The 17,275-nt window shown below is 33.0% G+C and overlaps 1 protein-coding gene across 3 annotated transcripts in view; it reads left to right on the plus strand.

The window, feature by feature from the left end:
* The window catches only part of LOC106710152, a 125,364-nt gene that overhangs the window by 82,695 nt on the left and 25,394 nt on the right, over window positions 1–17,275 (plus strand). For 2 of the 3 annotated variants that reach the window (XM_014502141.2, XM_014502143.2), the window contains exon 4: window positions 10,397–10,631. In XM_014502141.2, coding sequence (XP_014357627.2) covers window positions 10,587–10,631 — 45 coding nt within the window. In that variant the 5' untranslated portion in view covers window positions 10,397–10,586. Of the gene's footprint in view, window positions 1–10,229; window positions 10,321–10,396; window positions 10,632–17,275 lie in introns of those variants that run through there. The other variant, XM_014502142.2, reaches the window with a different exon arrangement.

Below are 17,275 nucleotides of genomic sequence, written 5' to 3' on the forward strand. Positions count from 1 at the left end.
AAAATTTCTAATTTATTACAAGTTTAATGTAATCAAAATGGTAACTATTAATTTGCATTTATAGTCGAGGCAGGTCGATGCGTTTAGAAAGTCGAAAGTTTGCGCACCTATAGGGCTTGGAACAGTACTGTTTAAGCCGGATTTGGAGTTTGCTCTTACGCTAATAAAGTTACTAAGCGACCAATAATGTTCTCTTTGAGTTATACATTTGATATAATTATACTCTAATTATTTAAAAATATAATCATTTAGCGACCCGCTGAACCTCCCATCATAAAAGAATAATTCTCAGTGTCAATATTACGCGAGAAATCAGATAGGACCCAGTTTAAAATAATTGAAATAAACAGATTAGTGAATTGGCACTGTACTGTACTTTTTGATATAATTAATATTAATGTATTAATAAGACAAAGAATAAAGTGTAAAGCATTTAAGTTTACAGTCAATTGTGATAGGCTTGTTTACGGATTTCCGTGATTCAACGGTTCCTACAATTAGAAGGTCTTAGTACTCCTTTCACGTTTCTTGGACGCGTAAGGCTATTATACTTGAAGCAAATTGATAGATTATGTATGGATTTGGCGATATATAGTGGGACCCTGAGTCACATTGTCTTCAGAGAGGAAACTTAAAACCAGCGACCTTACGTAGACTCCTGTAGGTGGCTGCACTATTTGTTACAAGGCCGTATGTAAACATGTCTATATTAAGTTGTTATGGAAATTAACTTGTTTTTGAACCTATTGTTAGTTGAACTGATCAAAATGCAATTTGCGTATAATTGTGCGTCGAATTGCATTTTTGATTGGCGGTTAATAATTGCCTAATAAAGGAGTCAAAAAGTGTTGTAAACGACGGGTCGGCGGTGAAGCGAATATAAAATTAGCAATAAACAGCCGACGTAGGGTTGACCAGACACGTTGTTTTTTGCCCCCGGTTATCCTCTCATGATTTACGCCGCGCCTGCCCCGAATATGATTACATGTTGGGCTTCGGAAGTGCCCTTAATTGATATAAACGTTGTATTTAACTTGACGGTAAATGATCCTTGTTTTTTGTAGCTCTTTCACAGTAAACTACTTTTATCTTGTTTTATGAACAACATACTATATTATGAATAAACATAAAAAAGATGAGAAAGATTAAGAAAGATGAGATTGTCACGCTCCTAACATACATTTGTAGTAAGAAGTTACCATATATTTTATTCAAAATATTGCCCTTAAGTTGGTGCTAAGTAAAATATAATAAGAAATGAGCAGCAAAAAAGAGGTATAAAAATATTTTGAAAGAGAACTTTAAAAGGATTCGTCGAAATGGAAATAATTTATTAAGGGAGGGACGCTAAGATTTCGTAAACTTTCGCTATCGCTTGGGAAGTTTAAAAATGAAAGGTAGTTGCTATGCAAAGTTTTATTAAGGCGTGTCTACGTCGATTCCCTTTGCGTGAGTGTTCGTTATTATGGTTCGGAAGAGGCTGTAATGAGGAAAAACGACGCACGTTGTTACGGTTGGGGAGCACGAAGTTTGTGTAACAGTAAGTTTAGCGGGCAATTAACTGACTCGGTTCTTCATTCCAGACGCACATTGTCGGAATAAATATTAACATCAATCGATACTCTTTAATTCACACAGAATGAGTTACAGTTGTGTATGAGCATTTTCAGAGTAGGTTTTTTCAATGTTTATAAACTGTAAATTAAAGTTTCCATTTTTTCCAGAAACATATTTTCTAAAAGTTCAAAATTTAACTGTGTCAACTATTACCAACTTTATGGTTTAAAACAAAAAAAATTTTTGAATGGAAATTAATTTGTTTGCAATTGTAGAAGTTATTTTTATGAACATATCACTATTATGAAGTTATTCCGAAGTTATTCGTTTTATTTAGTACCTTTTATTATTACAAAATTGTATTTGTAATAAAAATTATTTCAATAAAGTGGGAGTTGACCAATGACTCAAATGTCGAGTGTTATTTTACGGAAACGAACGTGAATAAAAATAACAGTTGCGTTTTCATATCACACGTCAAACGTTCATTCATTCGAAGTGCTACAAATACAATCTGTTTTTTTTATTCATAAAACTATCTGACACGTAAACCATGTCAGCTATAAACAATTTTTACAGCATTCTAATAAAAAAACGAATGTTCGAGCAATGATTTTTAATATTTACCATACTCGATAAATTGTTTTTGAATGTAAAGGGTTGATTTTATTTTACGCTTTTGAAGTATACACAAAATATTATTTTATTTGTTACTCAATCCATTTTTTTCTAAGCTAATGTTAAAAGTAAATAAAATTGTAGTTTAGATATTAAAAATGTTAATAACGTCTCCTTCACAATTAAGCTGTAAAACCCTTCTTATAGATAAAACGTGAACAATGTTGCAAATTGCAAATGTATAAGTAAAAAATAACAAAACTCCTTAGTTCTAAAACTCAATACCAAACAACTGGGAATCTTATGAAACAAGCGATGTCAAGGGGAAATTTCCTTGTATTTTTCGTAAGCGCTAACAAGGGACGCCGACATGATCGGAATATTTTTGTCAACAATTTCGGTTAAACGCGCCGGAAAAAGTTACTTCAACTTACCTGAACTCTGCTTGTATTGTTTAAGTGAGTCTATGTTTATAATTACATAACACCACGATGGTTTAAGTTTAATAAGAGTGAACTAAACATGTAGAATAGTTTGTATTTTCCATCATCACTATTTTACATCACTACTAAGGAAAAAAAAGGTATAAAGAGTACAAACTTCACAGAATGAAAGACGGGACAAAATGTTACCATTAAAATATATTATCGAAAACATAAACATATACGTTACAAATCTCCAGAAATTTGCCTTAACGGTGTATTTCATTTTATTTTTAGTAGATTTCAATCATGTTTTACGGATTGATTCTAGAGACACGATATTATAGAGTTACATGTATACGTTAAGGTATCGGATGTCTCGCCGGCTAGTCGTTGGTTATATATCATTTAAAGGACTGAGACATAAATCTAATAGAACTGCTCGTTTGTAGTCGCCACGTGAAACTCCAGTTTCGGGTGAATATTAACGATATCGCCAATTTTCCGCAAGCTTAACCGCGTCGCAATTTCTCGGCAATTGAGCAATCGTATCACATCACGGGAGCGTGTGGTTACATCGCGCGGTGCTACAAAAAACATTAGAAACGCACGTCACCAATGTATGTTCGAAAGGAATTTATTTGCTTTGAGCACAAGTTTATAGATAGGTGGAAAACATAAGGATTAGATAACAAAAACGATTGCAAGCAATGCGATGGCGAAACACATACATTTCATTACATTACACATACATTCATTTCATTCATATCTAATATGTACGTTTGTTCTTAAGTAATAGTAACATGAGTTATTCACATAAACTTGTAGCTGGATTACATTAACGATAGTAAGATAGATAGATAGCAAAGAGAAGTATTAATAGTAAAATTGTAAAAAAAATCTTAAAAATGTAAAAGATTTGTTTAATTACTTGTCGGTATACGTAATAAAAATAAATAACAACTTTTACGATTGTTTAGTTTATTCAAAATTGCATTTATTTATAAAGATATTGTTCGAGATTACGAGATCGTTGGAACGCGTGGGTTTTATAAAGGTGCTTTTCTAGAAAAAGACATCTAATAAAAAGTGTTCTAACCTAAATTCTTAAAATTAAAAAGCTTTCTTCAGCCGATTGGAATACAAATCCATGTTTATCGTAAAGCACCAATTTCTAAAAGAAAAATGGATAAAATAATAAATGTAATAAGCTGATATAACTTTGTTGATACTTTGTCGCCCTCGCGTATACCAATAGCAGTTCAGTAAAGAAGCAAGTCTTAGCGAGGGTCACGGACAATGTTCTGCTTTGTTACCAACACAATAATAGCTTCGAAAGAATTGCGTAGATTACCGTCACAGTAGCCGATGGTACAATGGGACCCTTCCACTCTGTGTGTACAAACCAAAACATTATTCGGGCAGGTCCTCCTCCCAATGTTTACTTTTAGGGGAACGAAGAATACGAACTACTTTAATCTCCACAAAACAAATTTGTACCTACTTGTATTTTTCTTTGACGCGGTAAGAGAACACAATATTTATTCATTTATTTTTTTCGTAATATCAAAAAATCATTCATTTTGAAAAGAACTTTTACATGAGACATGATTTCGATTTAAGTTGAAAGTGCAGACGAGATAGAGATTTTTTAAAATTGAATAAATCGTTTGAAAATTCAGCAAAATTTACCATCAATCCATTTTGCTTTCATAACATATAAGTGAATACTGCAGAAGCTACCGTGGGAGGGGTACGTATCCAATTTTGTTGGGTGTCAAGCACACGCACGTATGCCTTGCGAACGGATGGGTTGTAAGGCCAGTCGCATACTTGCGTTTTAACCGTACGACAAAAAATACAGTTCTGCAACAATACAAAATTCTATGCTGTTCATTAATAAGATAATTAAGTGAAACAACTCAAACAACCTGTCTTATCCCCCGACGATTTGATGTTACATTGATTTATAAGGTACTCATAACATAGTGTCTAATAGGTCACCTATATATGCAAAAGCTTTTTGTTTTTATACCGAAAGGATGTTGTGAATTAGCCATGGTAACAAAATGCTTACTAGCAAGTTTGTAAGTATTGCCAGCATTAATCGCTAGCCTTTGTCCGCTCACATGTGTTCATTTGTAGCGGGGCAAAAAACGCAAGTGTACAGGTGGTTTTATTCAGCCAAACTGCAGCAATCAGTGACAGGTAATGGCCCGTCGTCGGTAAAGGGATTATGACGACTAAAGTTACCGCCGCCATGAATATAAAATATGTATTGAAATTAACAGTTTATCGTTGAACACTTTTCATCTGTTTCCATTATACATAACCGTTCTTTAATCAACGAAATTTATGCAACGAATATTTTTAAAATTTATTTTATTACATATATTCTGTGTTATTTTTGGCATGTTTTCAATTGCTTGTTTTTATTTTGAAATATTGAAAAGATTAACACAGTAATTTTTAAAAAACCTCACATTTTATTTTCACCATAAAATATGACTGCAAAATAAAATGCATTAAAGCTTGCTACGTGGCTTTTTTGTGGTAATGAAATGTATGCAAAACTAAATGACCATTTATGTCATTATTAAGCCAGAAAATTTTAATTTATTAAAGTGATATTTATTTAAACTACCGTTCACTGTTTTGCAAAAATACTAGCTGTCGCCCCCGATGGTCCACGCGAATTTAATAAAAATAAATCAATTAGTAGCCTAAGTATTCTTCCAGACTGTGTTCTACATCTTTGCCATCTACCCATCCATGTATCCATCCATCCTAACATACGCATTTATAATATTTGTAAGATTGAAATTAGTGAATAATTGAATTAATATTGTTGTTGTCTGTTGACGCATTATTCAGGAACATTTTATGTAAAATTTCCCAAGAGCTCTGCTGAATCTCATTTATATCAAGTTCACACATATACGCCAGACATCTTATAGATTCAAAACTGTCAAAACATCGAAAGCTTCATATTATTACTAGGAAACAGTGATTTTGAATATTCCATCAACCAAGCCGATCTCATCATCATAATCTATGCTTAAAATTTAATAAATATTTCCAATTATGGACAAATGAAAGCTACTGGAGATATCTCTTAGAGTACTTTATTATTTAATGAAGCATCAATTGGTCTAGTTCTTTGCAATAAGAATTAAAATTATTATGTATTCTTAATTCTCAACTTTGAATATTAATAAATATTATTAAACAAGCTTTCACAAAACATCTTTAATGGACACCGCAATCAAATGATATTGAAGATGAAAAGACATCGATACATGTCACATTTATCAGTGGAAGTGAAGAACAGATATATGAATATTCAGACGCAGTTTTCCAGACATGTAATACGTTATATTCACGATAACAAGGTTCGTCAGCAGAACAGCGTTCGTTGCTCGTTGCTCGCTGCCGACTAGACTGCACGCGTTTTGTGCTAACACGTACGGTTCACAGTGATTTTACGCTCCTCTGATTCTTGGCACACGAGACCAACTTTATAATACTGTAATATCTTAAAATAAGACAGTACACTCGATACGAACGTCGAAGGAACGGCCAAGTTTGTTAAGTTAAACAAAATGAGGGTATTTCAGAAGGAATAAGGATTTATACATGGAACATGGACATGTACATAAATCCTGAATAACCAATTAAACTAACTAATTAATTATTAATTGCTTATGTGATTACTAATACATACAAGATTTTTCTTTCATAATTCTTGAAATTTCTACGACTAAATTCTTTAAATTAAGGGCAAATTTCATTGTTCTTTCTTTTCATGCTTTCGGATATGAATTAAATATTCCAAATGAAAATCTTACTAGTTCAATCCGGAATAAACAAGTTCCGACTGAAATAAGCAACCGTCGCTTGTTTCCTTACGCTTGGAGGGAAAGAAAAGAAAGTAGGAAGCTGTTCGTATGCACCGTGCGGCTGTATATATGCAAGGGGACGAAGCAAATCTCTCTTGTTCAAAATGAAGTTACGGATCCGTTCTGGAATTTTGTTTTATATCTTATACCATGTGACGCGAGCAAAACTTTCAAACTTGCCAGTAAGCAGTTTTTTTTTTTTATCACAGCAAATTTCCATCCGTTCGCTATGAAATAAAAATTCTTTCTTTTTGAATACAATGACATAAAATTTTTAAGATCCTGTCAAACGAATTTTCTATCTATAAAACTGTATTTAAATTTTATATAAACAAACAATCATAACATAATTAAAGTAGTTAAACCTATCAGAACGGCATAACACATTCTCTTGTTGCTATTTTTACACTAAATCAGAACAGTGACACAGAGTAGTAGATATCGCGGTACTACTATCGTTTAAATGCAGAAAATAGAGATAGAAAAACAAATACTGTTCTGACAGTAAGCGTGCGTTTAAAAAAATAGCAGTGCACTGTCTTCTGTTTGCCTAGCTCGAATATTTGTGACAACCGCCCTTGTATCTTCATCCTCAATTATGTCAAAATTGGTATGAGCATTTTGGTATACTTTACGCCCGATACGCTGCACTAATTCTAATACATTTTTTTCAATGACGATACCATGGTGATTTTTACAAATATGGTAGACTTACTGCTCTGTTCTGTGTTCTGTCAATGTGTGAAACTAGCATTAGCATCTATTAAGGCAACTAGCAAGTGTGGGCGGGTTATGCATACGATTAAATTGAACTGAGTGCATCGCTTGTGTAAGTATGTAAATTATACAACATCGCTCACTCTCGTTCCGACGTCGACTGCTATACCTCATTACAATATAAGCCACGTAACTAAGATGTTTAAAAAAAAGTTTGACCGCAATGTGTAAAACTAATGTAAAGTATTGTAATTAATCTTTTAATAACCAAATAACCTAAAAAAAAAGTCAAGTTGACTTTAAAAAAAAGATAAGTTGAATGGTAATAATATACTCAGCGGATCTATGCCTACAATATCTTGTTAAGTACTCTATCCATAACTCCAATCAATACCTTTGTGGCATACGGTCCTAAAATCGGTTTCCTACCGTAATTCTGCAAATTCTTCTTAAAAACTATGTGGTCTAGGCAACACTATTTATATCGCAGTATGAAATAAGGCAATACGAACTGTTATTTTGTGTATGAGCCATTAAGGCGTAGTTATCTTGCCACACAAATCGAGTGCTTATTACTGATTGAGCTTGTGACATTGAAGATATTTCGTAAGCGGCACTATAATGTTTTGTGTCACGAACTTAACTACAAATATCATGTTTCGAGTATATTTATAACACGAATCTTTGTACGTGAATATATATTGTAAGATATTTGATGCAAAAGTATTTTAAAAGAATTAAACTAACAGCGAAATAATGAATTTAACTCTACTTCATAATAATCCTCGCTGTAGTATAAACTCAAACCGAACGTAAATAAACAAAAATGTCAGACGTTCCGCAATGACGAATGGAAAGAGACTGCCTCGAGCAGCAGCGCATACTTCCTTATAAAACTTTTTTTTGTGTGGCTACCCTCAACAGTCCTAACACGGCCTCTCCTGACTGGAGGACGTCCTCGTCCTCCTGTGCTTCTTTGCAACTTTGCGAACCATAGGCACGACGTTTGCATAGTTCGTTTACAACAACACAGTGAACCATAGGCACGACGTTTGCATAGTTCGTTTACAACAACACAATGAACCATAGGCACGACGTTTGCATAGTTCATTTACAACAACATAGTGAACCATAGGCACGACGTTTGCATAGTTCATCTACACAAATGACTTCAGCACATGACATAGGCACGACGTTCGCATATCATGTGTCATCTACATGTGCATAACATAGGCACGACGTTCGCTTATTACACACATGTCAGATACATAACTACTCGTATAACATAGGCACGACGTTCGCTTATTATACGCAAGTAGTATCACACAATCGTTCGTATAACATAGGCACGACGTTTGCGTGTCATACGAACATAAGATGTCTCACCGTTAAAAAAAAAGCGTAGCATGTCTCGGGAGTCCACTCCCCTCACCGTGGCACCATGTAGGGCAAGCGTCCCGCAGTCCGTCCTCTACATGATATTAATGGCAACCCGCAGTTTGTCAGTCCTGAAAATACCCTAGAAGCATCATCTCCTGCTACAAAACGTCTCACAGTTCGTTCACTATCTCACTTCTGCAGTTGGGTATCCCGCAGGCTACGCAACGCAGACCATCCCGACAATACATGGACAAAGCAAACTGAACTCATAAAGGGCATCAATGACTATTACGACATAATGACATCCATCTGACTCAAGCAAAGACTTTTAATCTTATCACGACTCGGCCTTACCTGACCCTCACTAATGAACTGATCGAGGTATTCAATTTCAGTCTTTAGTAAAGAACACATTTTTACATTAATAAAAAAGTCTGATGTTGTCTTATTTGGCATCAAAATTTGAAATATAAAAATATTGGTTCGATCTTACCGCAGTACAAATTGAATAGATCGTGTCCACAATCCTGTCTGCTGTGAAATACACAGACAGCGCGTGAGCCTCACTGCCCACATATTCCCATGCAGAATAAACGGCTTGGTCCACGCTACCCATGTTTCGCGAACACTGGTACGACTTTGATTTCGACTCAACTTACTGCGACTACAACGATTATCACGGTAACGATCTGACATTTTTCTCTTTGCATTTATTTTCACTAAAATGCAAACACAAACACAGAGTGAGCAAAGTGGATAGAATCACGCGGATCCTATCCCACTTCTGATGTAAGATATTTGATGCAAAAGTATTTTAAAAGAATTAAACTAACAGCGAAATAATGAATTTAACTCTACTTCATAATAATCCTCGCTGTAGTATAAACTCAAACCGAACGTAAATAAACAAAAATGTCAGACGTTCCGCAATGACGAATGGAAAGAGACTGCCTCGAGCAGCAGCGCATACTTCCTTATAAAACTTTTTTTTGTGTGGCTACCCTCAACAGTCCTAACAATATAGTAATTATAATTCGATGAATAAATATTTTATGACCAAAAAGATAACAAAAATATTACATTTATTCTTTAAAATGTTATTTAAGTCCACTGTTGGTAAGTCTGTGGACAGTATAACGTTTTGGAATGTAATTTTATATGTATGAATAAAATATATGGTATTTGGAAAGTTTACCTTTTTTTGTTTAATTATAAAAATGAAATAATATAATAAATAGGTTCATTCAATCATTCAAAGAAATCGAGCTGTATTTTCTAAATGTAAATAGGTTCGTTAGCTTAATTAAAAGAAAACCGACTTTGATGATAGGTATGGGAACTTGGGAGATACATGATTTAAAAGTTTTCGTGATAACACATTAATCACATTTGTATCATGAATAGAGATGAGGAACATCAATAATCGAAAGATGAGGTGAAAGTTGGCTGCTATTAAAATTAATTTAGATGACAACATATTAAATATTTTACATGTAGGTCATTTATGTTGCAAAACATACCAGCCAAATTCCTGCCTATCTAAACAATTAAGTGTCTAACAGTAAACACGATGTGGTTTAGACATCAACGTCTCAAAGTCAGGTCTCGTTTACACTGTATTTTCAAACATCGACACGGCTGATACTCGAGTATCGCTCGAGTGATAGGTGATTCCACACGTTCACTCCGCTCAGAGCGCACGCCTCTACAATTCAAATATCGAACAGGTGACAACCCTAAGTCACTTATTAAATTAATTAAAAAAAAATCGAACGATTTATAATATTTTTCCTTTTGTTTCAGATGTCCTTGAAGGATTTACGTACATAATCTGTGTACCATCGAGAAGAAAATATTGTGCAAAGGTGTAATGAAATGTGAATTTAGTGTTGACAGTGTTAAAATCTAGTTGCGCTTTAGTTTCTTTTATTTGTTTCCCGATGAAGTTTCACGTGTAACTTGTTGACGCTTGGTTCGCTGATAATCCAACGCGATGGAGACTGAAGAACTCACGAAACTTGTGGACGGGATTTATAAGGTAGGCTATATTTATATTTTACGTAATTTCATAAACTGAAAACTTTTTAAAATTTAATATTTTAATTTGAAATGTGTATGGTGAATATGGTACAATTTATTACAATATACTCAAATAAGTTAATGATGAGATTTGTTTTTGTGTATCGTAAAAAAAGTTCGAGTTTAATGCCTTTTAATTTTGTAGGTTCTCTTAAAAAGTTTATCCTTAATTATTATACTTTCTTCGGTTATTTTAAATAAAAAAAAATTAAATTTCTCGCGCACAATTAAATTAAAATCAATTAATTTATAAATATTAAAGGTTGTATAGGAAAGTGAAAATAACACAGGTAATTCACACGTAGACGGATCTTTGTGCACCTGCCTTTTAAATGTCAAGGTCAAAAGTCAACCGACAGCTTCGAAATATTTACTTGAGAATATGTTTCGTACGATTTCTCTAACTTGTTGAATATACTTACGTTTGTATAGACTATAATTTATCGTTTATATTAAAGGAATTTGAATAACTTGAATTTGTATTTGTAGCTTATTTTAATAATAAGAAATTATTTATTGATCAAAAATTTAGCAAAATTAAATGTTTTAGACTAAATAGCTTGTTTGTTATATTAAATTCATTAAAAAGGAACTCATGGATTGGAATTTGAACCTTTTTCTGCCATCAATTAAAAATTAAATTATTATAGTAACCTTTTACGCGGTATTAGTAAACATATGAATTACATATTATACTCGTAATCCATACTATTATATTTATTTATATTTTAAAATCAACATAGATCTTTGTTATTATGAAGAACGTATTAAATCAATTAAGGTCATGATAATAAAATTTCTAAGTCAAAATTTGTTCTTTCTTAATTCACAATATTTTCACTTAAAAGCTGATAATACCTTAACAGTTTTATTAACTTGATGGTAGTAAATTATCAACATTTTGTATTCAATTAAGAGAATAAGAAACCCATGTAGAAAATTAGGAGATTTCGCCTACGGAGCGCAATTACGTCGCCGCTGAATTACGAGATAAACTGGAATTAGTTCAGCTTGGAGACCGATGTAATGAAATAGATATGAGTATAAACAATATACGGCAAAGAATTAAATTCGTTACCCATTTAGAATGTAATACCGTACAAAAATCTGTCACGAAAAGAGTAATAATTTAGCGCGTGTGATATGTTGTTGTAATAAGATTTTGATCTAATTCATTGTGAACGTAAAATGCCATTTTAGCGTAATGGGTAGGAAATTAAAGTCTCCGACTCTACTACGTTTTGCGTTATATAATTGTTACCTGCTCTTTCTATTGCTTATTATATTTTAAAAATGTCTAGAGACTTTACTAGATATCAAGATTATAAAGATTATAGAGATATTTTAAGTCACATGAACAATTTCAACGATAAACATTGTATATTCAAGGATATTTGTACCATTAGGGATAAAATAGAACAATTACGAATGATAATGAGTGTGGAAATTATACATCACAGTTTTATTTTAATATCCGTCGAAATATTGTAACTTATTCGTCAAATTTACTCCCCTGAGTCATTTCAATTTTATAGACTTAAGGCTTGTTGTTTTGTAATGTTTATTACTCTAGACACCGTAGCTTTATTAGAACCCACTGAACAATAAAACCTTCCAATTTGATTACTAGTTTAATAGCTGCCACAGGTAATAAAGAAGAAAACTTTCATCAAAGAGGTATGTTTACCTTGTTCATAAACCTTTGAGCTATTAAAATGTTTTTTGCTGACAAGAGTAATTAACTGCCTACTTTATCTTCAAGTCTATTTAAGATGTCGACCATTTTTTTAATTTAGCAAGAGATATTTTTTTCAAGAATCGCTCTCAAATATTTGAATTTTTTTCCACTAATAGGCATTTAAATACGACTACAAAAAGCCATCAAAACACGCATAGATTATGCCACAAAATTTTCTTAGAATAAAAAAAAACTGTTAATCGTAAGACGGATGCCACGCTACTAACGTTTTATTTTAAGACTATTAATTAAGTTACGAAAAAAAACAATTGCAAAAACTAGACAAACGTGCAAAAACTTCATACCTAAAAATTTTTCTACATACAGGTAAAGCAACAATCGTGCCTGTCGTAATAAGCGTACCGAAACTGAATTTTAAACGCCTTGTATAATTATCTCACACCCATTCACAAATTATTACGAAAATAAGAATGCCAAGGCTGAATACGTAACACAGCTTAGAGATATGCGGCGCATTTGTCTCCCTTACGATATCGGCCGACGCATCGTAACTGACGCAATGAAACCATCATCCACCGACCTGTCGCACTTCGGATAAATTAAGAGCTACCCCTTGTTTGATAGGTCAAAGTTCACTGGCTGCACGTTACCCAGTTTTCTCTCCAGAATGAGATTGCTCCGCGACATTAAACCAGCCTAATGTAAATTTTCGTCGTAAAATCGCGTTTGTTTGTTCCTAGACGCTCGTGTGGAGTATTGCGTGATTTCCTTTGCTGGATTGTAGAGTTTTAGATGCATTTTTTTAAAGTAATGAAAAAACAGGCAGAACAGACGAATATTAAATGATAAAAAGAAAGAAAGACAAACAGACGAACTTCTTCCTAAAATACAAACATAAAAGTGACTTAGAAGTAAAGATATTAAATGTGTTCATTGGATGCTTCTTTTACTATTTTAGCTTCGAAGCAATTAATAATAAATATGTGTAATAATTTTTATTTTGGAGCAGGACTGGTTATACATTCTTTTGGTTATCTCCTCGTTTATATCCTACACTATATGGAGCTAAGTAACCAATACCCGGATGTTTTGCATGTATTGTCAGTTAGAATGTATCACGAACGTTGAGTGAATTATACTTCGTGCGTGAATAAGGTGCCGACGTGTCTAGTACGGACAATGATACAAAATTAGTGGCACAAAACAAAAAACCATCTAAAAAAAACTGTGCCAGAAGTATAGATTGCATTTATAAGTGAGTTATGAGTTGACCCTCGTAAGCTTGAATCGTCTTGACTCGTATTTTGGTATTACAATTTAACTTAAAAATTCTTAGATTGGTTTAAAAAAATATTTCTCCATTAGTACGCAACATAATACCGAAATAATATATTGATTACTATTGTAATACAAAGTTTAAAAAGTAAATATGCTATCTTGCGAAACATTCCACTAATTCGTTATAATGTAAACATATTTAGACTAAATTTTTTGTTATCATAAGTTATATTATATAACTTATTTTTGAAATCTTTTCAAGCAGAGATCGATAAAAATGGCATCGATAAAATGTACTCGTAGCTTCATAAAATTATAGCAACTGCAGCAGATAGTGGAAGCTTACTGAATCTCAGTGCAGTACGGTCCTCAAGGGACTCTGTCCGCACTCATTTGAATAAGAATGGCCAAGTTCTGGACCTATAGGGACCATATAAGGGGCACCCGAGCTTACCTTTATTCACCTAACATGTTCAATGCGCAATTTAGTTGAATATTTACTATATTCTACGTCAAGCTAACGTACCTTTGTAATATACTTGGTGTACACATATGATATATTTAAATCTTGCTTTAAATTGTTATAAACGTGCTTAAGCATCTATTGTTTTCTTAAAGAGGGTGAAAGTGAATACAATACGTATGTATGTTATTGCACAATTTTATCATCATCCATTGGCTAAACGAGTATCCTATTCTGTTGTTATCACACGTCAATACTATTTATTATTTAAAACTATTTATGAATGTACTCGGAATTGTACAAATAGTCTATTAGGTGTCGAAAACTTTTAATTGGTATTATCTATCAGTTGGAGTGATCAATACAGGCACAAGTATATCGAATATAAAAACGTATTAAGCACATTTTGATGTGAAAGTCGATAAAATCATTGAATATTTCACATTATTTATATGCCGTCAAAGGTGTTAGATAACATAGTGTTAAATTAAACGAGAAAGTTATCTTCCCGGATGTCGTATTTGTATATTAATCAGTGTTTCGAAATCATATACAATTCTAAATATAAAAAAAATTGCGAAACAGAAAGCGTTATAGCTGTCTATTAAAAAATGGATTCAAAATAAAACATATAATGCATAAAAGTTTTTAACTAGATATTCCTAATATTCCAACTATTATTACTAGATTATTTATTAATACCTAAAACGTTCTTTATGCGATTTAGTATGAGTAGAATTAGTGGATAATTCGTCAGTTTTTTTTAGTAATTATTAAAATCTTATTTTACTGTTATTTCTGTATAGAACAAAAACTATGTCAACATATATTCTCACTTAAAACTTGAGTTCAGGAAACAAGGTCCGGTAACGACTGACAGCTTTCATAACGCGACCGATTTGTTGGCCCAAACGGTCGCAGCCGGCGTAACTGATGGGAACTTATTTAAAGGACATCAGGTCGTTTTTTTTGTGACTAGCTTTTGTTTCTCGCTTTTGTGAAAGAATATTGATCAAATGAAGTATTCGATATAATATTATACTGTATTTTTGATTGATTTAACAAAAAAAATACTTGTTCGATTTTACAGTGTTAAAAATAATAATGGATTTAAATGTAGTTTTTATTTAAAAATAAAATTTGAACGTGATGATCTTTTAAACGTTTATTGCAATTAAGTTTCTGTCAAAGGGTTTTTTAGAAATCTCTTATCGTGTTATTAGAATCTAGAATTAGACTAAATATGATCTAATAGTAATAGTTTCAATTGAATTTCCTTACTTAAGCTGGAACTAGATTTGATGCGATCTCCAAAACTGAGCATTACGGAAGCTATTTCGAACACACTTGGCATATGAAGCGACTCAGTCGTTCGATAACAGCGCTAGTATTAAAGTTTTCTCGAAGCGAAAAAGTATTTTTTATCTATTTCGATTTTTTAAATTCCAAATCCTCTTTTCATTGAAAATTATAAACGCCATTTTCAGTCGCGGGACGACATAAAACAGTAGCTATCGCAATCTGACTTTTTGGAAAAAGAAAAAGGAGTTATAAAAATGTCCCTTTTTAAAAGCCTTTTACCCTAATTACAAAAAATAACAGGTTGTCTTTATTAACGAGAAAGTAAAAGCCTGGCGCTGATTTAACTATTATTCATATTTTTGATAAAAGACTTAAAAAAATATTTTACGACACATTTGGCATTTGGCTTAGATTATAATGACTTTTTAACTTCAAAATGATTTTTTTTTCAAAAATAAAAAATCTTTTTAACATAAGGCTGCTTAATTCATAGCTAATATTGACAAAAAAAGCTATATAAAAATTGTGGTAAAGGTTCCATATGTATTTAGTTTGCGAGTATTCTCCCAAATACAATTTAAGAAAGGAAATTGCCTCTTGGTTAGAACCCGTACAAAATGGAAGATGTGATATTAAATCTGGATGACAGTTATTAGGCCACTGCCGAGTGCCGCCGCTGAATCTACAAAAAGAGCTCACGACGCAATGAGATGATATTTTGTTGACGACAAAATTTTAACCGAGACTAAAACGAGATTTGCATTTAAACGTAAACATTTTCCAAGCTTTATTACATCGCTAGATAAATACTCGTCTGATGAAAGGACACGAACAATTTTACTTCTTACTGTTCTGAACATGCGAAGGTCCAAACCTTCGCATGTTCAGCATCCAAATTAATTATTGGATGTTTGTTACGAGGTGACTACGGAACAGTTTAAAGGATTTGTGTAACATTTGACACAAAAATACATTAATAGTAAGAAAGCTTTTCTTTATCCATGAAAAAGGCACAGCTCCCGCGGGATAGATTTGTTTTTGCTTTTAACTTAATAACTCTATAAAAAATAAACACTCAATTACACGCGGAAGAAGTTGCGGACATCAGTTATTGTGGATACAAATTCATAATAGCATAATGGGAAAATTACGAATGAGGGGGATAAAAAAGTGGTTTCTGTGTTATTAACATATCAACATAAAATCCTGATGTTTAGGCCTCACACAGAGATTATGCGTTTGATGAAGCCAATTACTAACAATTTACTATCTTCTTAACCGGGTTAACACATTTTTATGGGTTTATTAGCTGGAGATTCTACTGATTTATGTTTATTAATTCTTTATTGTATAAAAACTTAAACGACTTAAATTTTATCGCCTCTTATTACTATCAAAGCTGTTCTGCTGTTTGTCTTCCTTGCCTTTTCATATTGTAAGGTGGCAAATGAGCAGGCGGCCACCTAAATTCGCTGAAATGGCAAAGCGACCGCTGCATATAGTTATCCGCAATTGCAGATGCCTTACCTACCTTCAATAAGGAAGAAACGCACAGAAAGATAATATTTCCCCTTCCTATGCGTCCCCTCCTCCACCAAATCCCCTTTCCCGGGAAGGATGGGAAGAGTGCTTCCCTTAGAAATTAGGCCTCCGAAAATTCCACTTGTCAAAAGAAACGCGGAATTACTTCTACTTGACGCCTGTCTTCTGTGTGTTTGTAATGCACCGGGCGCGCCGACCCGTTTGTGAAGCAGATCTTGATGCTGGCGTCTACCACTATTAAAAAAAACTTCCTTTTGATCGTAACGCAATTTTAATTAGCCTTTGGCATAATGTTAACAATATGGTTACGGGATACAGT

The sequence above is a fragment of the Papilio machaon genome, chromosome 10 (genome assembly GCF_912999745.1).
Source record: "Papilio machaon chromosome 10, ilPapMach1.1, whole genome shotgun sequence".
NCBI classification, from domain to species: Eukaryota; Metazoa; Arthropoda; class Insecta; order Lepidoptera; family Papilionidae; genus Papilio; species Papilio machaon.